Source organism: Chiloscyllium plagiosum, unplaced genomic scaffold (assembly GCF_037043375.1).
Source record: "Chiloscyllium plagiosum isolate Xiang-an unplaced genomic scaffold, Cpla_swu_hap1 HiC_scaffold_2, whole genome shotgun sequence".
Classification (NCBI taxonomy): Eukaryota; Metazoa; Chordata; class Chondrichthyes; order Orectolobiformes; family Hemiscylliidae; genus Chiloscyllium; species Chiloscyllium plagiosum.
This window is the reverse complement of record NW_028270140.1, coordinates 92,935,071-92,962,356: the sequence shown is the minus strand read 5'-3', so window position 1 is coordinate 92,962,356 and position 27,286 is coordinate 92,935,071. Positions and strand designations below refer to the sequence as shown.

Sequence of the window (27,286 nt, the reverse complement as noted above, 5' to 3'; positions counted from 1 at the left end):
TAGTGAACCGAACAGTCATCAGAGAGATCCGTAATGAAGCAACCAAAGGAGGAGTCAATTTAGACCCCTCTGAGCTTGACATGTACACTCAAACGATCAGGAAATATGTAAATGCCAGATTCATCAGCCACACCCACAAGGTAGAGCAAAACACCACCCCATCACAAATCAATGCCAACCCTGCTCTCAAAACCAATTGCAACATTGTCATTAAAACCAGCAGATATAAGGAACCGCCGTCATCATTCAGAATAGAACAGACTACTGCAGGGAAGTGTACTGACAACTCAACAACCAGGAACACCACAGGCAACTACCAGCCGATCCAACCAAAGAACAGGAGGAATAGGAGATTAGAACAGATGAACGCATGGCTGAGGAGCTGGTGTATGGAAGAAGAATTCACATTTTTGAATCGGTGGAATCTCTTCTGGGGTAGAAGTGACCTGTACAAGAAGGACAGATTGCACCTGAATTGGAAGGGAACTAATAATCTGGCAGGGAGATTTGCTAGAGCTGGTCGGGAGGATTTAAACTAGTACGGCTGGGGGTGTGGGGGGTGGGAATGGGAGATAGTGAGACCCGTGGAGATAGTGAGAAAACATTTCAATCTGAGACTGGTACAGTTGAGAACAAAGGCAAGTCAAACAATCAGGGCAGGCAAGGACAAAGCAGAGAACAAGGTAGGACTGATAAATTAAACTGCATTTATTTCAATGCAAGGGGCCTAACAGAGAAGACAGATTAACTCCGGGCATGGTTAGGAACATGGGACTGGGATATCATAGCAATTACAGAAACATGGCTCAAGGATGGACAGGACTGGCAGCTTAGTGTTCCAGGATACAAATGCTACAGGAAGGACAGAAAGGGAGGCAAGAGAGGAGGGGGAGTGGCATTTTTGATAAGGGATAGCATTACAGCTGTACTGAGGGAGGATATTCCTGGAAATACAGCCAGGGAAGTTATTTGGGTGGAACTGAGAAATAAGAAAGGGATGATGGCTTTATTGGGATTGTATTATAGAGTCCCTAATAGTCAGAGGGAAATTGAGAAACAAATTTGTAAGGAAATCTCAGTTATTTATAAGAATAATTGGGTGGTTATGGTAGGGGATTTTAACTTTCCAAACATAGACTAGGACTGCCATACTATTAAGGGTAGATAGGGAGGAATTTGTTAAGTGTGTATAAGAAAATTTTCTGATTCAGTATGTGAATGTACTTACTAGAGAAGGTGCAAAACTTGACCTACTCTTGGGAAATAAGGCAGGGCAGGTGACTGAGGTGTCAGTGGGGGAGCACTTTGGGGCCAGTGGCCGTAATTCTATTAGTTTTAAAATAGTGATGGAAAAGGATACAACAGATATAAAAGTTGAAATTCTAAATTGGAGAAAGGCCAATTTTGACAGTATTAGGCAAGAAATTTGAAATACTGATTGGGGAGCAGATGTTCGCAGGTAAAGGGACGGCTGGAAAACGGGAAGCCTTCAGAAATGAGATAACGACAGTCCAGAGAAAGTTTATTCCTGTCAGGGTGAAAGGAAAGGCTGGTAGGTATAGGGAATGCTGGATGACTAAAGAAATTGGGGGTTTGATTAAGATAAAGAAAGAAGCATATGTCAAGTATAGACAGGATAGATCAAATGAATCCTTAGAAGAATATAAAGGCAGTAGGAGTATACTTAAGAGAGAAATCAGGAGGGCAAAAGGGTGACATGAGATAGCTTTGGAAAATAAGGTTAAGGAGAATCCAAGGGGTCTTTACAAATACATTGAGGACAAAAGGGTAACTAGGGAGAGAATAGTTAAGATCAGCAAGGCAGCCTTTGTGTGGAGCCGCAGGAGATGGGGGAGATACTAAACGAGTATTTTGCATCAGTATTTACTGTGGAAAAGGACATGGAAGATATAGACTGTAGGGAAATAGATGGTGACATCTTGAAAAATGTCCGCATTACAGAGGAGGAAGTGCTGCATGTCTTGAAATGCATAAAAGTGAATAAATCCCCAGGACCTGATCAGGTGTACCCTATAACTCTGTGGGAAGCTAAGGAAGTGATTACTTGGCCTCTTACCGAGATATTTGTATCATCGATAGTCACATAGAAATATTTAAGAAAGGAGGTAAGAACAAGCACCGGGGATGTACAGATCAGTGAGGATTAGAGTGGTGCTGGAAAAGCACAGCAGGTCAGGCAACATCCAAGGAGTAGGAAAATCGACATTTCGGGCAGAAGTCCTTCATCAGGACTGAAGGCCTGATTTTCCTACTTCTCAGATGCTGCCTGACCTGCTGTGTTTTTCCAGCACCACTCTAATCTAGACTGTGATTTCCAGCATCTGCAGTCCTCACTTTTGCCTGTATAGACCAGTGAGCCTGACGTCGATAGTGGGCAAGTTGTTAGAGGGAATCCTGAGGTTCAGGATTTACATGCATTTGAAAAAGCAAGGACTGATTAGGGATAGTCAACATGGTTTTGTGCATGGGAAATCATGTCTCACAAACTTGATTGAGTTTTTTGAAGAAGTAACAAAGAGGATTGATGAGGGCAGACCGGTAGATGTGATCTGTATGGACTTCAATAAGGCATTCGACAAGGTTCTCCATGGGACACTGGTTAGCAAGTTTAGGTCTCATGGAATACAGGGAGAACTAGCCATTTGGATACAGAACTGGCTCAAAGGTAGAAAACAGAGGGTGGTGGTCGAGGGTTATTTTTCAGACTGGAGGCCTGTGACCAGTGGAGTGCCACAAGGATCAGTGCTAGGTCCACTACTTTTCATCATACTTATATAAATGATTTGGATGTGAGCATAAGAGGTATAGTTAGTAAGTTTTCAGATGGCACCAAAATTGGTGTAGTGGACAGCAAAGAAAGTAACTTCAGATTATAATGGGATCATGATCAGATGGGCCAATGGGCTGAGAAGTGGCAGATGGAGTTGAATTTAGATAAACATGAGGTGCTGCATTTTGCGAAAGCAAATCTTAGCAGGACTTATACACTTGTGTTGCTGAACAAAGAGACCTTTGAGTGCAGGTTCATAGCTCCTTGAAAGTGGAGTCGCAGGTAGATAGGATAGTGAAGGCGGCATTTGGTATGCTTTCCTTTATTGGTCAGAGTACTGAGTACAGGAGTTGGGAGGTCATGTTGCGGCTGTGCAGGATAATGGTTCGGCCACTGTTGGAATATTGCATGCAATTCTGGTCTCCTTCCTATCAGAAAGATGTTGTGAAACCTGAAAGGGTTCAGAAAATATTTACAAGGATGTTGCCAGGGTTGGAGGATTTGAGCTATAGAGAGAGACTGAACAAGCTGGGGCTGTTTTCCCTGGGACGTCCGAAGCTGAGGGGTGCCCTTATAGAGGTTTATAAAATTATGAGGGGCAAAATAAATAGGCAAAGTCTTTTCCCTGGGGTCGGGGAGTCCAGAACCAGAGGGCATAGGTTTAGGGTGGGAGAGGAAGGATATAAAAGAGACCTAAGGGGCAACCTTTTCACGCAGAGGGTGGTACATGTATGGAATGAGCTGCCAGAGGAAGTAGTGGAGGCTAGTACAATTGCAACAATTGCATCTGGATGGGTATATGAATACGAAGGGTTAGGAGATGGGCCGGGTGCTGGCATGTGTGACGAGATTGGGTTGGGATATCTGGTTGCCATGGACAGGTTGGACCGATGAGTCTGTTTCCACGCTGTACATCGCTATGACTCTATGAATACACCTGTGAACTAAATGCATTGATCATGACTTTTGATCCAGTCAGAGTTCCGTATGCACTCTCATCCCATGTATTTCTTGCGTAGGGGACTTATACTGCCTTCCAAAGATTCACAAAGCCAACACACTTGGATGTCCCATTATATCAGGCAACAGGACCCTGTTTGAGAACTTCTCTGGCTATAGCGAGGGCATTTTGAAACCCATTGTAAAGGACCCCCCAGCTTCTGTCGCAACGCTGCAGCTTTCTTACAGAGACTCAGCACCCACGGACTAGTCGATTTGGGAACATGCCTTCTCACAATGGACGTTTCAGCACTCTATACCGCGCATTCCCCACAACAATGGCATTGCTGCAACAGCCTCAGTACTCAATACCAACAACTGCCAATCTCCAAACACCATTCTACAAACTCATTCGCTTCATTCTCATCCACAACATTCTCACCTTTGACAACCAGTTCTTCATGGAACAGCCATGGGGACCAAATGTGTATCCCATTACGCTAATGTTTACATGCACAAGTTCGAACAAGACCTCTTTGCTGCACAGGATCTCCAACAAGCACTATACACCACATATATTGATGACTATTTATTCTTCTGCACCCATGGTTAGGAGTCACTGAAACAACTACAGCGATATCAAATTTTATCCCATCATTACTTACCATGGACTGCTCTTTAGTGTCTGTCTCATTCTTGGACACACGCATCTCCATCAAGGACAGGCACCTCAGTATCTCACTCTACTGCAAACCCACGGATAATCTCACGATGCTGCACCTCTCCAGCTTCCACCCAAACATATTAAAACAGCCATCCCCTATCGACAAGCCCTACACATACACAGGATCTGTTCAGATGAGAGGAGGAACGCAATGGACACCTGAAGGTGCTCCAAGATGCCTTAAGAAGAACACGGTTCGATACTCTCTCATCGATTGCCAGTTCCGACGTGCCACAGCAAGAAACTGTATTGACCTCCTCAGGAGACAGATATGGGATGCAACCGATAGGGTACCCTTCGTTGTCCAGTACTTGCTGTGAGCGGAGAAACTACACCATATTCTTCAAAACCTGCAACATGTTATCCATGAGGACTAGCACCTCGCCAAGATCTTCCCTATGCCCTCCAGTTCTCTCATTTAAACAACTGCCAAACCTTAAACAGACCACTGTTCGCAGCAAACTGCTCAGCCTTCAGGACAACGTGGACCACAACACCATAAAACTCCATGGCAACCATTGCAAGACGTGTCAGGGTGTCGACATGGATATACCATTACACGTGAGGACTCCAACTACCATTTTCGGGGCAGGTACTCCTGCAACTCAGCCAATGTTGTCTATCTCATACACTGCAAGCATGGTACATTGGCTAGACCAAGCAGACGCTACAACAATGGATGAATGGATACTACACAACAATCACCAGACAGGGGTGTTACCTCCCAGTCAAGGAACACTTCAGTGGTGAGGGACATTCGGCCTCGGATCTTCAGGTGACTATCCTCCAAGGCAGACTTGGAGAAATGCAACAACACAGAGTGGCCGAGCAGAGGTTGGTAGCCAAGTTCGGAACCCATGATGGCCTCAACTGGGACCTTGGGTTCACATCACACTACTGGTGCTCCTACTATACTATACACTCCCTCTCACATATTCACACTCACACACCCTCTCACAGTCTTGTACTCCATCACACTCATGCACACACTTTAACCAAGCATGCAAATTCATACACTCATGCACGTACACACAAGTCCATGGGATGAATTTGCATTTGCAGATACATTCCATTTGACTCAAAAAGTGCACAATCTGCAGGCAGTCAATCAATGCAATGTTTTATAAATTTCTACTTTGGAAATAGAACCAGTCTGACTCAAGATTGGAATACAGAGAGACTCTAACCTCACACTTTCAATGCATTATCTGATCTGTGGTGTCACTTTCTAAAAATAAAACCTTAAGTTATCTTGAGAATGTGACTTAAAAGAAGTTTGGCAATTACATATTAATGAACTGAAACCTGCAACCCATTCTAAAAGAAGAAAGACTTCACAGCAATCTAGGTTTCAGTTGCATGACACTGTAATCTTTTGCTATAAGTTCTGTTGAATTTATGATCCTGTTCCACAGCTACCTGAGATAAAGGAGCAATGATCCGAAAGCTAGTGCTTCCAAATAAATCTGTTGGACTATAACCTGGTGTTGTGATTTTTAAGTTTACCTTATACATGCATTCCTTTTTAAAATTCTTCTCCACTACATAAATATTTTAGTTGTCATTTTACTGCATTTGGACACTGTCAAAAGGGTATTGAAAAAATATATTTATAGTTGTTTAAACCACATAAAACAATCCAATAAAGATGGGGTTCAGGGTAGCTCCATTCAACAAGGGAAATTGAAGCACATAAAAGCACCTTTCAGTCATCAAATCCCCTACCTCCATGATATAATAGTCTCTGGACTGTAAAAAGCACCCAACAACCTATATCTGTGCTCTCTGCAAGTAATCAACTTTCGCTTATCAATGAATACCCTCAAAATACATTTGAAGAGATTTTCAAAGAGAACGAATGGTCTAACACATCAGAACTGTTGCCCATCAATGAAGCAGCCCCACAAGAGGAATTCCAAACTGCTGATTCCAACTTTGAAGTTTTGCACTCCATCTTAAAAACAAAGACATTGAGCAACTTTGTTGTTATGTTGTCAATAACTGAATAACATCTCTACTGTTTTCAGTTTGTGGTCTATTTTTGTTTGTGAATGTGTATTGTAAAGCTTTTTTCCCCCAGCCACCATGACTAAGAGAGCAAATTAAACCTGACTTCTGTTTTAACTTTATAACTATTATTATAGTCCTTCCAACGTCAGAGCCCACAAACAAAGGGTGCGAGGGAAATATGCCCTCACTGTTTTGTAAGGGGAGAAATTAAACAACAATCTGCTTATGGATAGCTGGTGAGAATAGGAAGAGATTGGTTTTAAAAATTTTCACCACTGTAACACACTTTTAATATGAGGATGAATCATATCAAGAGATATCTAGAAACTGGTTCTGAAACAACAGATCATAAGTAATCATAAACTTGCTAAACTGTTGCAAAATGTAACTTGTCACAAATGTACTTTAGGGAAGGAAACCGGTTTTCCCTGTCCATTCTGGCATGTATGTGACTAGTTCCATACTAATGTCGCTGCCTCTTAACTGCCCCATAAGATCACGGAATAAGCCATTCACTCCAGTAAAAGGAATATACTAGAACATGGTGGCAAATGGTTTGTACTGCTGCCTCACTGTGCTAGAGAACTGGGTTCAATTCCAGCCTTGGGTGACTGTGTGATGTTTGCATGTTGTCTTCATGTCTGTGTGGGTTTCCTCTGGGTGTCCAGTTTCCTCTCAGTCTAAAGACGTATAGGTTAGGTAGATTGGCCACACTTAAATAAAAATGCTTGTAGTATCCAAAGATATGCCAGTTAGTTTTTACCATGCCTAACCCACCAATGTGGGATTATGAAGATTGGGTGGGGTGTAGGTTTGGGTGGAATGACCTTGAATAGCCTCTTTCTGCACTGAGTTCTATGAACGTGAGCTAAGTGAAGCCTTGCCAGCAATTCTCACATCCTGAAGAGGAAGGGAAAAAAATTAGGAACTCCAGAATTCTGTTCCATAAAAAACTAAACCGTAAGCAATAAAGGCATTGTAATTCAATAAAAATACATTTTGTTGTGATGACAAAGATCAAAAGTGCGCAAAGAATTAAACTGCAGGACTTCCACAAGTGCACAAATCTTCTTGGCAATTCTGAGGACCTGTATAATTAGATGTACAGAAAGAAACACCTGAAGTCACTGATATCAATCTTATTGCATTCATTCAGGTTTCTGAAAATAATACACAATTGAAATAAAAATGCCCACGAATCATCAATATTTATTCAAGTAATTGTCTATTTTTGGGAAATATGTCTGCTTTAGGGAAATTAGAAGCTAGCAATGAATCGCTGCACATTTTTGTGTGAAATTCAAAATTTAAACAATATGAAGAGAATCTTCATATTTCCTTGAATGGCACAGGCAATAGTGATAACAAAATGGCAAGATCATAAAAATCAGATACTTGACATTAAGAAAATAGATTTTCCAGCCAGTGTTTTAATGACAAGAATTTCACTAATGAGCAGGGAGGGGCCTATTTGAGAGTATTAATATCTCATTGTTACTAATTCTCATATAATTTAATCCAATTTACTATTTGTCAGCCACAGAGAAAAAAACAGAGAGTGAGAATTCCTGACACAAAAATCAGCACAGGTTCTTGGTGGATCCAGCTCACTGTTTGATTTTATCAGCCTCCATTTTGGTCAGCATTCCCCAATACCTTCAGATAGGCTTCATGGGTAGCAAATGTCTGCAGCTCCCACCACCATCACCGACCATAGAATTTGGCATCAGACATGCATGAACCTCACCGCATCATGACATCTCTGACTCACTCACGATACAGTTCACCACTTTAGTACTGTAAACTCCCCACATCAATCTCCTACTGGCAAGTCACATTGTGTGCAGGGACAGGCACATTGGAGAAGAATGCATCTCAGGGCTCTTCCCTTATTTTCTTAGTGCTCAATCACTGTGTCTCTACTTGGATTCTTACAGTATCTCTGCCTTATCGCAACATTTTACATATTGCTGCCTCATTCAGAACTTAGACTCTCAGTACTTCTGTCCTTCCTTTTTGGGTGACGCAGAAGACTGACTGTCAGACTTGGCAGCGGAGATCAGTCAAGGAGGCATACTGCTGGACAGTACCTGAGCTACATCAATCTCACAGCTGTACCATGTGCCAGCAGATAGTGTTCAGTTACATACATATATGTTTTCTGCACTATGATTCAAAGATAAAGGAATGTGGCCTTCAATCAGTTCAAAGGGTAGGAGCACAGTAAATCTGTTGTATCATCCAATATCTTGGGGTTGGGCACAGTCAGTTGGACACCTGGGTATTCAGAGTCAAGGGTTCCATTTCACTACAGTCTGAGGAGTGAGCTGTGGTAAGCCCTCATGTTCACTGCAAATATTCTTGGGATTTGTAATAAGTAATTTGGGGACCTTCAGAGATCAGTCAGGGGTCTGGCTACTCAGCAGCATATGGACTGTAGCAGTTACAGAAGGCAGTTCACTACTACCTTCTCGAGGACAACTAGGAATGGGCAATAGATGCTGGCTAGCCAGCAATAATCACAGTCCACAAGTAAAAAAGTCAAGACTGACCTTCCAGGTTGGGGTGGGGGGGTAAAGTCAGAATACGTGCTCTGTCCACTGAAAGTTGAAGGGGGCTATACAGGGCCACTGCTATGGTGGGCAAATTGGGAAGCCAATTGTGGAGATTGAAGGCAGAATGCTGGAATGCAGAAGGGACAATAAAGATCCGTCTCTAGTTATCCTGGAGAATGTGGTGGTGGTGGTGGTGAACTACCTTCTTGACCAGCTGCAAGTATAACAGGAGAACAAAGCAGCGACATGAGGTACCATGGAGCAGGTGATGAAATCACCAAAATGTCACCAATACCCCGGCCTCAAATGGAAGCGGGGTGTATAAGCTGTAGGTATAGGGTTTGGGAGGGGAGGGAGTCAACTGGGGTGATAAGCAATTACATGAAAACAATTTGATGGTAAGCAAGAGGATCAACATAGATGCAGTTGCCAGGCAGAGCAAGACAAAAAGGAACAATTTTGAATAAGTAAACCCCTTCTCTCTCCACACATGCTGTCACATGTTGTCCTCATATCTGTGTGGGTTTCCTCTAGATGTTCCTGTTTCCTCCCACAGTCCAAAGACATATAGGTAACGTAGATTAGCTATGCTTAAATAAAAATGCTTGTAGTGTCTAGAGACATGCCATTTGTTTGTGTTCCAACAGCCAACTCGTCACATTACTGAGTCACTAAGGCTGGCTGGACTCCAACTTCATTCTTGTTGCAGCTAAAATGATAGTTGATCACAGAGCTGATGATGAAAAGCTAGCATCATAAATTAGTAAATATGTTATGTACCTATGTGTTCTTGTAAGTTTTTTTTTCCTTTTCTCTCTCAATACATACATGTGCAGTCCCAAATGCCACATCTGCAGTAAAAGGGAGCCTACCCCATACTGGAGGTTTGGGGAACCACCTCGGCGACATTTGTGGCTAGAGGGTTCAAACATGCTGTAGCCCCTGCTCAGTTGCAGTCTCATCCTCCTCAGCCTGAATTTACATTGGATTAAGAGTTGCTGGCTGAGTGGAGGTGGAGAGCTGGGCACTACTGGACTTTTCCGAGAAGACTTCTTGGGGGTCTTTATTTGGTTCCTCCTCAGGCTGTGCACCTACTGACATCACCCTGTGACTTTGTCAGGGAGGGAAACATGGAGCAAGGTCAAGGTCCCTTTATTGCCTTGACAGCTGACAACCTGTCCATGGAAACAACCAGATACATATGTGCTAAAATTTTAGAAGTGCTGGAGCCAGCATCATTACAGGTGGCATTAGTGGTCTCTTCCAACATTCAATCTGTTTGCTGAGTGTCTCCAAGAAACCGGTCTGCTGCTCCAGTATCTGTGTATTTTAATAATATATTAATGGCAAGAGCATAGAGTCCTCTCCTGCCTGGGATGGAGCAGGTACTTGGTTGCCTACAGTCCAGAGTGCCAGAGAACTGGGATATTTTTTCCTTAGCTGGCTGAAGAGCCTTGGCAGTGAGTTACTCACCCAGAATGTGCTCCCAACCCGAGCTACTCACTGAGATGTCAGTATCTGAACTTGAGGGTGCAGAAACCAGCCTTGCCAGTGCTTTCTCAGAAGGATCAGTGGTTCCTTCCTCCAAGATGGAGGAGATGTCAGATGGGCTGTTCCCTTCAGGGTGCAGGTTGTGTGCATCGCTTATGCCTGCAGGGTCAAGAGAAGGAATGAGTTGCGGCAGGGAAATTAGAAGCGTGAGCACCTTAAGAACACAGTCACATTGGTGGTCGGGGAATCAGCACAGCACTTGACAATGTATCTTACTTGGTTGTCAGGACAAAGACGTCTCAGGAGTATCACAACTGCAGTCTCTATCCTTTCCCACTAAGGCAAGGATTCTCTCATCAGGGTTAAGGATACAAATGTCAGGCATTCCATCACCCATCTTTGTCCTCTCTGTCTTAATTGTGAGCTGCTCTCTCCTGAAATGAAAGGAAGGGAGGGATCAAATGAAGACGTGTCTGGCACACAGATCAGTGCAGGTGCACGGCCAAAAAAGGTGGTGAGGTGTCCCAAGTAAGGTTAGAGGATGTGCAGTGGATGGAGTGGGTGACAGCCATTATGGACACAGTAGAAGTGATATAACATGAGCCTTGGTAGGATGTGGGTGCAGTGGTAGAATGATTTCACGGTAGGGGAAAGATGGTGGCACTTACCCTTGTGGAATGCAGAAGATCCTTAATCTTCTTCCTGCATTGCTGGGTATTCCTCTAGAGTATAGGCATTTCATTGACCCTGCTAGCTATTTCTGACCAGGTTGGCAAGATCAGGTATCATGATCTCTACTGGTGGACCTGAGGAAAAAGAGGCCAGTCCTTCTCACCAACAGGTCCTTGTTGGTGAAATGTGGTGACAACTTCCCTTCTCAGCTATGTCTTCTAGAGTTATGCAGCAACATAATAAGTGGCAGATTTAGGCATGCAGCATTAGACCTGATGCACAGCTAGGTTTTAAATATTTTGTTGGTGGCAGAAATCATATAAAGTCCCAGTCAGTACTTCCACCACTTATGAGCACATTATACAGCAGTGCCATAAAGATATGTTGCATACATAAGGCAAACAGCAAAGACTTTTGTGACGTAACGCTCTAGATTTCACTGACAGAAAACTTCCACGATGTTCCCCAAAATTTGCCCTTAGGCGACACTCTGCAATTTCGATTGATAACTTCACTATTATTCAATATTTGCATTCAGTGATGCATGTCATAATGCACTGATCACGCATACAGAACAAGGAAGAAAATTCAACAAATTCTTTAAAAAAATCATGCTGTATAATTACTTAAAACAAAATCTTTTCAAAAAGCTCTTCCAGTTTTAAATGTTGAGAATATTTCCTCAAGTTTTTGAATCCAGAATAAAATTTAATTTCATTTAAACAGTATGACAGAGCATGCAATTTTAATAATGCAGTTTATTGGAGGTGAAACAAATCTCAATACTGTTGTGAAATCAGATGATGTCTTCATTTATGGCCACTGTTCTGGTCACATTGAAAGAAACTAAACTTTTTTATCCCATGGAATTAAGACAACTTCCTCACGCTCCATCACCCTATGCAAAGTCAGTGTGTTACTGCATTAGACAAAACAAAAAAAAACCTTAGAATTAACTTCCAACATTAAATTAATACATTCGTGCCCTAAGCTTTCTGTGCAAATACAGATATCAGTGTCAAAATACATGATATATTTTTAACCAAAAAGCCCATTCAGAATTTCATTTGAACAGACAAAACAAAATCAAACACGTCATAAATCCAGCCCCCTTATATTAACAACAATGAAAAAGATCTAATTTTCTGTCACAAAAATACAACCATTAATGAAGTTTTTTACATATAATTATAATGCAGAATTAAACACCTCACCAGTAGTAAGACAGTTTTATCAGCCTTTTAACAAAATAAGCCTAGAAGTAAAATCACAAACATATTTTTCATACTTTCTGCTCCCATTTAAATAGTGCAGTTCCCTTCAACATTCATTGGTAGAACTTCGGCTTTATCGTATTGCAGGACCATCACGGGTAGAAGGAGGGATCTCTGGTTCTGATAAAAATGCAGTGGTAGCAGTTTCAGGAAGTGTTGATGTAAGAATGTGACGACATACTGGACAAGTCCCAGACTGAAAGAGAACAAGTTAGTTAGCAAAGCCAATGCAATCACTCTACTCTTTCACTCTTTTCACTCAATTTGTAAAAGAATCATGTGGCATCTCCATAAAACTGGAACTTCCATGATTCTTGTAAGTGCTAGCATTCTAATGTTAAACGAAATTCTTTTACTGACTTGTAATCATTTATAAATTCTATGGACAACCTCATGAATGCAGATTATCACTTCAAAGTTTGGGTGAAGATTTGTAGCTCGGGTGCTCGTTGTTGTTGTTCTGTTTGCCGAGCTGGAAATTTTTTATGCAAACGTCTCGTCCCCTGTCTAGGTGATATCCTCAGTGCTTGGGAGCCTCCTGTGAAGCGCTTCTGTGGTGTTTCCTCCGGCAATTATAGTGGCCTGTCCCTGCCGCTTCTGGTTGTCAGTTTCAGCTGTCCGCTGTAGTGGCCGGTATATTGGGTCCAGGTCGATGTGTTTGTTGATGGAGTTTGTGGATGAGTGCCATGCTTCTAGGAATTCCCTGGCTGTTCTTTGTTTGGCTTGCCCTATAATGGTAGTGTTGTCCCAGTCGAATTCATGTTGCTTGTCGTCTGCATGGGTGGCTACTAAGGATAGCTGGTCGTGGCGTTTCGTGGCTAGTTGATGTTCATGGATGCGGATCGTTAGCTGTCTTCCTGTTTGTCCTATATAGTGTTTTGTGCAGTCCTTGCATGGGATTTTGTACACTACATTAGTTTTGCTCATGCTGGGTATCGGGTCCTTCGTTCTGGTGAGTTGTTGTCTGAGGGTGGCTGTTGGTTTGTGTGCTGTTATAAGTCCTAGTGGTCGCAGTAGTCTGGCTGTCAGTTCTGAAATACTCCTGATGTATGGTAGTGTGGGTTGCGACCTGGACCCAATATACCGGCCACTACAGCGGACAGCTGAAACTGACAACCGGAAGCGGCAGGGACAGGCCACTATAAATGCCGGAGGAAACACCACAGAAGCGCTTCACAGGTGGCTCCCAAGCACTGAGGATGTCACCTAGACAGGGGACGAAACGTTTGCAACAAAAATTTCCAGCTCGGCGAACAGAACCACAACAGCAGATTATCACTTGCAAGCAGGCTACCGCATTGGTGACAGACAGTTGTAAAATTGGTCCTCAATTTGTTTGAAAAATTTTGATCATTTCCTCATCAAACATATTTCAAGAATTAACATTGGAATTTCAATGCATTTTACTGAAGAATGCCTCAATATGTGGATCACAAGGTAATACACTTACTTCTGAATTATAAATTCAGGTTCAAATCCCATTCAAAGAATTTAGCATACAATTTAAGACTGAACTTTATATTTCCCCACTGTAATGTCAAAGATGCAGTCTTTCAAGTGAAACTTTTAATCAAAGCTCCATATGCCTGCTCAGGTTCAAGGAAAAGTCCCATGACGTGACTGAAGGAAAGGGCAGCAATCCACAGCACCAAGTTTCATCCATCAATTAACATTACAAAAAATATATTTTCTAAACATCATATCACTACTTACAGTCATGTAAGCCGAAGAAGGCACTTTCTTTCTACAGATGCTGCCAGCCTGTTGAGCTTTTCCAGCAATTTGTTGTTGTTGCTGATTTTCAGCATCCACAATTCTTTTGGTTTTTATTTTATCAAAGCTTTTCATCTTGCACTCTTCAGGACAATTTGTAAGAATACAAATTCATGGGAAAACCCTAATTTCTAATAAATGAGAGGCGATTGCTGATTGGTTGGCTAGTGGACTCTGTGTAGAGAGGTTACTATTGACAATGATGACAGATCAATAGTATAGTATTGATGATGGTTAACAGCTGGGATTTGTTTAAATTTTGAATTGGTTCATTCTGATTGCCATGACCAATGAGAATGAACCAATAAATGGCCATCACTTATTTTGTTGCATTCAGACGTCTGTTTCAATGCAAAGAACAGAGCCCTAGGTATTTATTAATTAGATCACCACATATTCTTTGAAACTCTCGGGAATACAGACCCAGTCTCCTTAATCTCTCCTCATAAGACAATGCCCAATTTCTTTGGTTAAAGGAATTTAGAGAAATATAAGCTTTTATTCCATTGTAAAGCAGCAGAAAGCTGTATGCAATACTCCTGATGTGATATCAAGTCTCAATGCAACTGCAGCAAGACACCTTTACTCCGGTACTCAAATCCAGCCATAAACTAAGGCCAACATACCATTTGCCCTCCTCATTGCTTGCTGCATCTGCACAGTAGCTTTTCAAGGAGGTTGCATCCACCTGGGCTGAGATTGTTTGGAGTAATGCAATTGCGCTTAGTGTACTGGCTGACTTCCCATGTCGTGAGCTCTAAATGTCTTAGTAAGTGTCTTAGCTGCTGTAAGTGTAGCAGCAATGAAACATATATCATTTAAAACATCAAGTGCAACTTTGATTGAGGTAAATTGGCTACATTTTCCACTTTCTGATGTGAAAATGAAAGGAGATACAAGGAGAGTTGAAGTATTTTCCATTCTGAGTGCTTTAATGACAAAATAACCACACAATAAATTTAAAAATCTAAGAGCACCATCTTGTTATCAGTGCTGGAGGAAGCATGTACAAGCTGTATTGCAGTCTCGATCTCACCGGGAAGCAGAAAAACCAGACAGGATTTTTTGCAGGCTTTGAAAATACATTTTGAACCCATACTGATATTACTTATGAATGGTATCTGAGGGGGAGAGGTGGACTGAACAATATGTGATTGCACTGATACATCTAGCTGAATGAGATTTTAAACACCTGAGAGATGATCTCTTTAGAGATGATTATCTCTGGCAATAAAAGATCCTGCTATTGAGCACATATGCTAAGAGAAGAAATGTACTGTCAAGAAAGTTATCAACATACAGAGAAGCTTAAACTAAAACAGAAATTGCTGGTAAAATTCTGCAGGTCTGGCAATAATGGAATGAAGCTCATCCCAAGTGTTCAAACAAAGCTGAGAGGCCAATGCAATAGGAAGAATGAAGATTTGGAGTTCCAGATGGCAGATGATTAACAAATTTCATTTATCCTAGTTGAGGGAGATATAAAGCTTGGACTAATAAGTCTAGACATGCCAGCAGAGATGTGCAGCATTTCACAGGCCACTAGCAACCACACAAATTAAAGATTACAATAATACAACTTCAGTCTTGGATGTCTTTCTGATGAAGAATATCTCTTCTGAAATAGGTAAGAGTGTGAAATCAACATAGCATCTATTCAGCTACTCTAAGGTCTGAAAGACTAAACAGCTGATCTGAAAAAGGAAGTACCAAACAAGAAAATGATCATTTCTACACATCGGATTAGCAGCATGGTAGCAGCAGTGAAAAAAGCACTGAAAGAATATATAGGTCCAAAAGAAATCAACCCGTGTGCGCAACCTCTCATTTTGCTAAAATTCTGCAGCCCAGGTAACATGCTGGTAAATCTTCTCTGTACTCTCCCCATTGCAAACATATCCTTTCTATAATCTGGATGATAAAAAGAATCTCAGTTTTCTACCTGTGACCTAACCAATGTTTTATACAGATTAGGCATAACCTCACTGCTCTTAAACTCTATGCCTTGGCTAAGGATGTTAAGTATGCCTTATGCCTTCTTATCTAGCTGCCTTGTGCTACTTTAAGCGCACCAAAGTCCCTCTGATCCCTGGTACGTCCCAGAGTCCGATTGAACAACATGTATTTTCTTGCCTTATTTGCCCTGTCCAAGTGCATCCTCTCATACTTATCCAGATTGAATTCCATTTGCCATCAATTTGCTCATCTGATCATCTATTTATATCTTCCTGTAGTCTACACCTATTCTCACTATTTACCACCCCACCAATTTTTGTATGATTTCCAAACTTGCTGATTAATCATCCCACAGTGAAGTCTAAATCATTTTGATTACACCAAATAGCAAGGACCCAAACACAGTTCCCTACAGAATCCCACTTGACACAGTCTTCCAGTCAGACAACCACCTTCAATCATCACTCTCTACTTACTGTCACTCAGCTAATTCTGGCTGCAATTAGCCAAACCTTCTTGGAGTCCACTCTTCACTATCAGTCTCCCATATGGGACCAGATCAAAAATCGTGTGAAAGTCCAAGGAGACTATGTCAAATGCCTTGCCTCCATCTACTTGGTCACCTCTTCAAAGAATTCAATTAAGTTGGTCAGACATGACTTCTCCTTCTTAAAATCATGCTGACTGTTTTTGAATAATTCCTGCCTCCCCAAGTGCAGATTAATTCTGTCCCTCTGAAGTGCTTCCAATAATTTCCCCACCAGTGAGGTTAGACTGACTGTTGGTTGTTTTGTTTCCTCTCTCCTTAAATAACAGTACCACACTGGCAAGCTTCCAGCCCTCTGGCACCTCATCTTTAGCCAGGATGAAAGATTATTTTTAGTGGCCTTGCTATTTCCATCCTTGCCTCACTCAATAGCCTAGAATACATTCCATCTAGCCTTGGAGATTTATCTACTTTTAAGCCTTACAGACCATGCAGAATCTGAGTGGTATTTGAGTAAAGATTGAGTAAAGATCGAGTAAAGATCAAGCAACAGCTTTTATCAGGATTCAGCTACTAGTGATGAAAATGCCAATGCAAAGGTGCTAACTACAATGTCAATGATGAAGCCACCTTGCAATGTAATATCAACTGGACAGGGCTTGGAGAAATTCTTATGCAGCAAGAACAATCAAGTACATTTGTAAACATGGCATTAATGCAAACTGAACAGTAGACTTAGACTAAGGAGGACTACTAGCTGTTTTTCTTTATTTGAGAGCATTTTAATCAATATCTGCTTGGGAATAACAAAGTGATGAAAGAGTCTGACCATAAGTCACTTCAAGCATCTTTCTCAAACTGCATCTAACTACACAAAACATCTGTAAAGAATGCTACTTTATTTGTGGGCGGCACGGTGGCTAGCACTGCTGCCTCACAGCGCCAGACACCCGGGTTCAATTCCCGCCTCAGGCAACTGCCTGTGTGGAGTTTGCACATTCTCCCCGTGTCTGCGTGGGTTTCCTCCGGGTCCTCCGATTTCCTCCCACAGTCCAAAGATGTGCAGGTCAGGTGAATTGGCCATGCTAAATTGCCTGTAGTGTTTGGTAAGGGGTAGATGTAGGGGTATGGATGGGTTGCGCTTCGGCAGGGCGGTGTGGACTTGTTGGGTCGAAGGGCCTGTTTCCACACTAAGTAATCTAATCTAATCTAATCTAATTTGCAAAAACATCAGGACATAAAATATATAAAAGGGAAATAGATGCACATTATTGTGCTGTTCAGTGCAGCACTCCCTAAGAAAGAAATTAAGGATGCTAAGGCTGAGTGAGAAACAATAGCTTGCTATTTTCTGTGAAGTCATCAAGACAGCAGGGATGTAGAATCTGAAAATCAAGTGACTTGTTTAAATCAGATAATTGTGCAACAACATATGAGTCTCCAAACGCTTCAGGAAGTAGTGATGAAAGAATGACCTTAGAGAGCGTATTAGGCAAACTGAAATGAAATAATCAGTCAAGATGGCAGCTTATACATAGGAATTAGTCATTATCCCCAAGGAAATGAAAAATAATTGAGGCACATCCATACAAGCTAGTGAATTAAGTCTAGTCATGGGAAGCTAAGAGAAGAGCTCTACTGGCCAAATATGAGCAATGAGATTAAGAATCACATCAGCCAGTGGACCTGCAATGGAATTCAGGGAGCTAGGTAAAAAATTAGCAAGCAGACATAGAAAGCAATCTGTTAACTTCGTTGGCTGAATGGCTGGTTTGCAGCGCAGGATGACACCAACAGCATGGGTTCACTTCCTGCATTGGCTGAGTTTACTGTTAAGGACCCGCCTGCCCAACCTCTCCCGTCACTTAAGGTGTGGGGATCCTCAGGTTAAACTACCACTGGTTAGACCTCATCTGGAATAGTCTGTATAATTCTGGGGACCACAATATAAAAAGAATGTGAATGCACTGGGGAGGGCACAGAAGAGGTTGACAATGGCTACTGGGATGAGGAACTTCAGTAAGTAATGGAAAAATGTAAGGAGGGCACTAAAACTGTTACAGCACTATGTCGCACAACTTACACAGAAACAGCATGTTTTAGATCTAGTAATGCATAATGAGAATAGGATCAGTTAGAGATCTTGGAGTTAAGGATCTTCGATGGGATAGCGACAGCAAGATGTTAGAATTTCAAACTCAAACTTGAAGGCAAACAACTCAGGTTTCAAACCAGTATCCTTAAGTTAAATAAAGGCATTTACAAAGGTATAAAAAAAGTCTAGGAAAAAGTGAGGACTGCAGATGCTGGAGATCAGAGTTGAAAAGTGTGGTGCTGGAAAAGCAAACCAGTTCAGGCAGTATTTGTGGAGCAGGAGAGTCAACGTTTCAGGCATAAGCCCTTCATCATTCTTGACTCTCCTGCTCCTCAGATGGCGCCTGTCCTGCTGTGCTTTTTCAGCACCACACTATTCGGCTATAAAAGAAGTCTCTAAAGTGAAGTGGGGAAATAGACTAAAGGGTAAAGTCAGTGAATGGTCAATGATAGATAGATATTTAAGTAGATATTTCATAATGCTCAGAAACAAATTATCCTGGTCAAAAGGAAAGAATTGATGAGAAGGATGAAGCAGAAGAATGAATAACAAAAAGGTAGTTAAGAAGAATATCTAATCAAAAACTAAGGCATACAAAGGAACAAAAACTAATTCTAAAGGAAAAAGTCATATCAGACTCGAAATGTTAACTCTGCTTCTCTCTCCATAGATGCCCATAAGCCTGAGTTTTCCACAAGATTGGGAAGTTTTGTTTTAGGAACCAGCCTTGGCTGACTTAGAAGCTAATAAAGGAGTAGAAAATTGATGAAATAAGTAAATTAGCAAGAAATATGAAAACAAACAATAAGAACTTCTATTGATACATAAGACAAAGCAAATAAAGTGAGTGTGGGACCTCTTGAGGATGTGAATGCAAAATTGATAAAGAACATAGAAAAAGCAGATAGTGTAAACAAGTATTTTGCTCTTCACAATGGAACAAATAATGAACATCCCAAAGATGTCTGGGAAAATGGATATCAGCAGCAGAAGGAAAGAGGAAATAAAGGCTTGATGTACCTCTGCATTATTCTTTCCTGGACTAAGTCAGCATTTGTTTCCCAACCCAAACTGCACTTGAACTCAGAGGGTAGTAAACCACACTGCTGTTGCTTTGGAGCCACATGTCAGTCAGATCAGGTAAAAATGGCAAATTTCATTCCTGCATGATCATTTGGCCAGAAGCTCATCTCAGAGTTAAGTATAACACCAAGTTTGTAAGCAGTCTGTTTCTGTTCCAGCAGTTGCCACAGAGTTAGATTCAACAGCTAGAAAATGAAGTTTGTGGCAAAGTCTGAAAACAATGACCTCAGTTTTCTCTACATTTAATAAAAATATTACTATAAAAACATTTACATTAATTCCTACTGTGTAATTCAACATTAGTTCTGCAGATTACAAAATAACTAAATAATAATAAAATAACCTTTCTTTTAAAAGGTAAGCCAAATGTAATCAGAATAGAAGAACAAATCAATATTTTAATCTTAAGTTTTTTTATTAAATAAATTGATTTAAATTCAGATCAGTAGTACATACCTTCTGTAGCCAGAGGGTTACACATGGCCTATGAAATAGATGATGACATGGTAACTCCGTCACCAACTCCTCCTTCACATATTCGCTGCAACAGATGGCACAGGATTGCTCCAGGCCTACAGGATCAATAGTAGAATGGCCATTTAGAGTCACAGTAAATCATAGAGGCATACAACATTGTAATATGCTTTTCAACCCACCAAGTCTATGCCAACCAACAAACACCAAATCACACTTATGCCATTTACCTGCACGTTGTTCATAGCCTCCATTTTAAGTACTGTAGTCATCCTGATGCTTCTTAAATGTTGCAAGAGTTCCTGCCTTCACCAACCTATCAGGCAGCATGCTCCAAATTCCTACCCCACTCTGTGTAAAAACATTTTTTTCAAATCTCCCCTAAACCACTTGCTCTTCACCTTAAATTTATACCCTCTAGTCTTAGATGTGTCTGCCATGCAAAAGAGATGCCCACAATGTAATCTTGTCCATGTCTCTCAAACTTGGAAACCACCATTAGATACTCCATGGAAAACAAACCCATATTTTGCAATCTCTTCTCATAACTGAGACTTCTAATCTTAGGCAAGATACTGGTGAATCTCTCTGCACTCTCCGCAATGCAATTACATCCTTTTAACAGCATGGCAACCAGAACTGCATGCACAGTTATAGAGTCATAGAGATGTACAGCACGGAGACAGACCCTTCGGTCCAACCCATCCATGCCGACCAGATATCTCAACTCAATCTAGTCCTACCAGCCAGTACCTGGTCTATATCCCTCCAAACTCTTCCTATTCATACACTCATCCAAATGCCTTTTAAATGTTGCAATTGTACTAGCCTCCACCACTTCCTCTGGCAGCTCATTCCATACATGTACCACCCACTGCGTGAAAAAGTTGCCCCTTAGGTTTCTTTTATATAGTTCTATGGCTTAACAATGTCTTAGCAAGTTGAAACAAGACTTTGTTGCTCCTGTATTCTGCAGCCCAGCTAACAAGGGCAAGCATCCTATATGCTTTTTTCACCACCTTATCTACCAGTTCTGACATCATTATGGTGGACTAGAACACCAAGCTCCCTTTGTTCCTCAGTTCCTCGGAACGTATCATTCATTGACTACATCCTTCCCTTAAGGACTTCCTAAAATGCATCACCCTACACTTGTTGGGATTAAATTTAATTTGCCATTGCTCTGTCCAAACTACCAATTGATCAATATCAGACTATAGCCTGAAACCATTTGATTCCAGTTTGTTAACTTGCCTTGGTAGCATTGACTCTTAACTTTTGTACCAGCCTTCCATGTGGAACCTTGACAAACGCCTTATTGAAGTCCATAAAAACATTGCACTAACCTCATCAATATATTTTGTCACCTTTAGTCAGAATGGAATTCCCTCCAACAAATCCGTGCTGACTATCCCTGATCAATCCCTGCCTTTCCAAGTACAGTATTCATTAATCCTGTCCTGCAGAATGTTTTCCTAATAACTGGTGTGTAATTACCTGGCCTCTCTCTGCTGTCCTTCTTAAATTAAGAGACAATATTAGCTATCCTCAAGTCATCCGGCACTACACCTGCAGCCAAAGTATTAGATACTTCTACCAGAACTCCAGAAATCTCCTCCCTTCCCTCCCATAAAGCTTGGGATACATTTCATCAGGCCCTGGGCATTTATGCACCTTTATGCTTGCTAAAACATCTAATACCTTACTCGTACTTGGAAAATGCCTGGAGATTTTCCATCATCCTCTCTGCCAAAGATATTCCATGGCTTCCAAACTTCTTCTTTAAGCAACCCTCTATACACAATACTTTTGATGGGCCTCTCCTGTTTTTAATATGCTGTGCTTGACATATCCTTCTTTCTTTTTTTCTTATCAAACTCTTGATATCCCAGGTTCTGTGGACTTGCTGCCCTTGCCTTTCACTCTTAGGAGAACATGCTGGCCTTGAATTCTCACTATGGTACTTTTAAAAGATCTTCATTTTTCAAATATAGATTTACCTACAAGTAGCTGCTCCAATTTCATGTTTGCCAGATCCTGTCTAAAGACATTGAAATCAGTCTTCCCTCAATCTAGACACTTAAGTTTCAAAGTTATTCTTGAAAGGTTTAAAAATAGTGCAGAAGTTAAGAGTTATGATCACTATCACAACATGCCCACTAACCAATACTTCAACCACTTTATTGCATTATTTGCTAGAACACAAATCACAGATCCAGGACACGACTGTACAATTGTTGTTTGAAATGAAAAATATTATCCTGTATTTAAGAACATCTTAATACATTACTATTCCATTTAGGCTACAGCAATAACATTGCTCAGTCTCCACAAATTACTTCTTTTTCAGAACATAGTTATTATGCAGCTGACAAGAAGCCCCCATTCATTTATGTGAATCAGAGTCATAGGGATGCACAGCACAGAAACAGACCCTTCAGTCCAACTCGTCCATGCCAACCAGTTATCCTAATCTAATCTAGTCCCATCTGCCAGCACTTGGCCCATATTTATAATGATATACCAATTCAGATGCCATTTAAATGCTGTAATTGTACCAGCCACCCCCACTTCCTCTGGCAGCTCATTCCATACACACACCACCCTCTGCGTGAATAAGTTGTTGCTTAAGTCTCTTTTTTATCTTTCCCTTCTCAACCTCAACCTATGCTTTCTAGATCTGGAAAAGACTTTGTCTATTTATCCTATCCATGCCCCTCATGATTTTATAAACCTCTTATAAGGTCACCCCTCAAGCCTCCGATGCTTTAGGCAAACAGCCCCAATCTGTTCAGCCTCTCTCTATAGCTCAAATCCTCCAACACTGGCAAAATCCTGTAAGTCTTTTCTGAACCCTTTCAAGTTTCATAACATTCTTCCGATAGGAAGGAGACCAGAATCGCATACAATATTCCAAACATGGCCTAACCTATGTCCTGTCCAGCCGCAACATGATCTCCCAACTCCTCTACTCAATGCTCTGACCAATAAAGGAAAGAGAACTACATCCAACACAAACTGAGAAAACAGAAAAGGTGAACAATTGATTTTAATAATATCCAGTTTAAATAGAAATTAAGCATTCAATTAGAATACTACTTATAACTTTTTCATAATGGAGATAAACCGTTTGGTTAATCATTAAACATGTCATGTTATACTCGTCCAATGTTGCTTAATAGCATCTTCATCCTCTGTAACCTCTGTCACAACAAAAAACAAGATTAATGTTGTGGAATCACTATTGCTTTGCAAGTTACCTATTAAATTTCAGAACATCTGGACTTGGCTGTACAAATGGTCCCCAATTTACCAGCGTCTGATTTACAATAACTCGTAGTGATGAACAAGATTCCACATTGGGGTGTATTGATAGTATAGTCCAACATGTAAACATTTACTCATACTTATACTGTACGGTATTACATTCAGACTTGTATATAGTCAACTTATGAACATACTCAAAAACAGAATCAGTTCTTAACCTGGGGACCACCTGCATAGTACTTCCCTCATTGATGCTTCATCAAGTATTTTGGAGCTCTGTTCCCAACTTATTTTTGGGAGCACACCTCCACTACGATTTAAGAAAGCTCCCCTCCTTCTTAGGACAACTGGGGCAGCTGTTGAAAGGTGGCTAAGCAGCAATGCCCATGATACAAAATCATCTTTCAAAATAAAAAAAATTCAACCTTGGGTAATTGCCCTTCTTCTGAATATGACGCAAATGTGAATGTGTGATGCCACTTAGGTAGTAACTAATATCTTGTCATTAGATAATGTACCATTATCTAATTAGATAGTGCTGCCACTGCTGAAATCAGCTAATTCTGTACTACTAGGGGGATCAAATTAGTATTTTGCTTAATTTATTCTTTGAAGGAGGAAAACTCCAACACTCGCATATCAAATTACAATCAAAATAATGAACAAGAATTGTGACACTAGCTTCAAATAAATTTCTATTGTATGATTTTATTTATTCTTCAAACTTTATGTCAGGGCCTACTCAAATCATTTAGGTTAACAAAATAATTTTCAGAAACATCAATGCATCAAATAATGCCATAAGTATTTATAAATATATTAAGTCACTTACCGTTATGCCCCTCAGAAATTGAAAGTTGTGGTAAGCATTCAATTGTTTCCTTGGGAGCTGGAGGGGGAGCTTGCTCACCATCTATGGCCAGAGACTCAAGGTGTGCTAAAGCAGCCTTTAAATAAATACAGATTTAAAACTGAAACATTAAATTGTAACAGAAAAAAACTAAAATGTTAGTTTGTGTATACTTTATGCATCAGTATATATGAAAAAAATATACTTAGATGCTTAAAATTACTCTATATACAATATAGAGTACCTTTGTGAATAGAATCAAATTGCTACAACATGTGATCAAATGCAATACTGAATCAGGTACAAGTGAACTGTAACATAAGGGTACTACGGCACTAACCTTGGCCATTACACTGAAAGGAATTCATCACCATATTCAATTGGGCTTGATATTTGTCTCAAAATGTTGCATTATAGAATCTAATGAATGCAAACTACTAATTATAATTATACTGTATTTTCATTTTAATACGTTCACTACAGGTTCATAGAATATGCATAGGTTAAATATCTCACACAGTGGGATATGGCAGAAGAAACCTGTAGATAAATAACATTCCTTAAACTCTTCTCACATTACTTTATAACTTCAATTTTTATTTCTTGCTCTGGGGCAGCACAGTGGCTTACTGGTTAGCACTGATGCCTCACAGCGCCAGGGACCTGGATTCAATTCCAACCTCGGGCAACTGACTGTGTATGGAGTCTTCCCACAGTTGAAACATGTGCAGGTTAGGTGGATTAGCCATGGGGAATGCAAGGTGGGGGGTGGGATGCTGCTCAAGGGGTCAGTGTTAACTCAATGAGCAGAAATGACCTGCTTCACACTGTAGGGATTCTTTAATTTTATCTTTGGCACAGAGGCAGAGTAACAAGAGCTCCAATTCAGAAGAGCAAGTCTATAAAGCAGGACTTAAGATTTCAGAATGATTAAGAGTACCGGTGTTATGAAGTTGTAGAGAGAAAGTGTGAAAGCTGGCAAGGACTTAAACAAAGAGTGTGCTGAAAAAGTTAAAAAATGCAACATTTGGCTTGAACCAAATAGCTGAACTGAGTTGCTATGGTACACAACTAATTTGAAATCAGCCAATCAGTTTAAATTATGCCCCAAGATACCAAACTCCAATTGAATTTGAATTTTACTGTTTTGATGACATCAAACCAATGAGATGATCCGTTGTTTTGGGGTATAAAATTCAGCCATTTTGAACAGTAAGCCAGAGCAGCAAAGAGCACTAACAAATAGACTGCTCGCAGAGATGCTCTTTAAAAGATACCTTTTCATAAGAAATCTGTGCAGCAGAAAATCGAAGAACAGACCCATAAAAATTTACATAGAAAGATGGAGGAGAATCGACACAGTTGCGTGGTTTTGAAATTTGAAGTTTTGTAAAACCTACTCGGGGGGCATTTTATCAGATCAGTATATTGTTGTAGAGTGGGAGGCTTACAGTGTAGATAGTTGTTTAATGTTCTTTTTTTTCCTTGGAGATAAGAATAAATTGTTAATTTTTTCTTTAAATAGTGGGATATGGTAGTTCTTTGTCACTCATACTTTTACAGATTACAAGGTAAGGTAAGCTTTTCTGTGTCTGGTGTAAATTATCAGAGGTGTTTACTGCACCAGGTTATAGTCCAACAGATTTATTTGGAAGCACACTAGCTTTCGGAGCACAGGTCCTTTATCAGGTGGTTGTCACTGATAAACCACCTGATGAAGGAGCGGAGCTCCAAAAACGAGTGCTTCCAATTAAACCTGTTGGATTATAACCTAGTGTTGTGTGATTTTTAACTTTTACACCCCAGTCCAACACCGGCATCTCCAAATTATGAAACTGCATAAGACTACGAGCAAGATAAGCTGGAGTTGTGAGTTTATGCTTATCTGAAAGGTCTGCAATTGCAAAAAAGCAGCTGTCAGTATTTTTCTGCTGGTTAAATTCTTTTATTATATTTGCAAAAGTTACTTTCAATAGTGACAATGACTTGAGAAATGTGATGTTAATAAATCAGTGAAAAGCTCGACTCTGGGCAGATTATGTGTACTATAGGTTGCAACTCACTAGTCTGGTAGCATCAGTACCAGGTCTTCGCCAATCAGAGTACATTTCCCAATCATAAATGGTCATGTATCAGGATCAGCTTGTGAGCTTTCAAATCCATTTCTTTCGCTAAACACTTGGGTTACCACTGACCAGAAAGTGAACCGGCCCACCCATATAACTACTGTGACGAACAAGAGCGGGTCAGAGACCAGGAATCCTGCACTAAGCAATTCACCTTCTGACTCTCCAAAGCCTCTCCACCAGCTACAAAGTACAAGTCAGGGGTGTGATGGAATATTCCTGACTTGCCTATATGAGAGCAGCTATAACAATACTTGAGAAGTGTGACCCCATCCAGATCAAAGCAGCCCAATTTAATTGCATCATATTCACAAACATCTATTCCCTTCGCCATTGACATATAGTTGTAGTTCTGTGTACCATTTACAACATGCACAAATTTTGTCAAGGTTCCTTCAAGAGTACCTTCAGAATACATGACTATTATAATCTAGAAGAACAAGGGAAGCATATACATGGAACATCACCACCTTCAAATTCTCCTTCAAGTCACTCACCATCCTGAATTAGAAAGATATCATTATTCCTTCAGAGTTGCTGGGCCAAGATCCTGGAACTCTCTCCCTGACAGCATTGTAGGCATACCTACACATATGGACTATAGTTTACCTCCATCTTTTCAAGGAAATTGGTGACAGATAATAAATGTTGGCCCATCCAGCAAATGAATGAAAACAAAATACCTGCCATTCTTGCTAATGATGTAGTTAAATCTTTCA

The 27,286-nt window shown here is 40.7% G+C and overlaps 1 protein-coding gene across 4 annotated transcripts in view; it reads right to left on the bottom strand.

Moving 5' to 3' along the window:
- Window positions 1–11,922: 11,922 nt before the first annotated feature.
- pja2 (praja ring finger ubiquitin ligase 2) overlaps window positions 11,923–27,286 on the bottom strand; it is a 102,069-nt gene continuing 86,705 nt past the window's right edge. For 3 of the 4 annotated variants that reach the window (XM_043710414.2, XM_043710398.2, XM_087998702.1), the window contains exons 7-9: window positions 24,424–24,538; window positions 20,307–20,422; window positions 11,923–12,652 (exon numbers count right to left, since the gene is read on the bottom strand). In XM_043710414.2, coding sequence (XP_043566349.2) covers window positions 12,530–12,652; window positions 20,307–20,422; window positions 24,424–24,538 — 354 coding nt within the window. In that variant the 3' untranslated portion in view covers window positions 11,923–12,529. The remainder of the gene's footprint in view (window positions 12,653–20,306; window positions 20,423–24,423; window positions 24,539–27,286) is intronic. The other variant, XR_006314649.2, reaches the window with a different exon arrangement.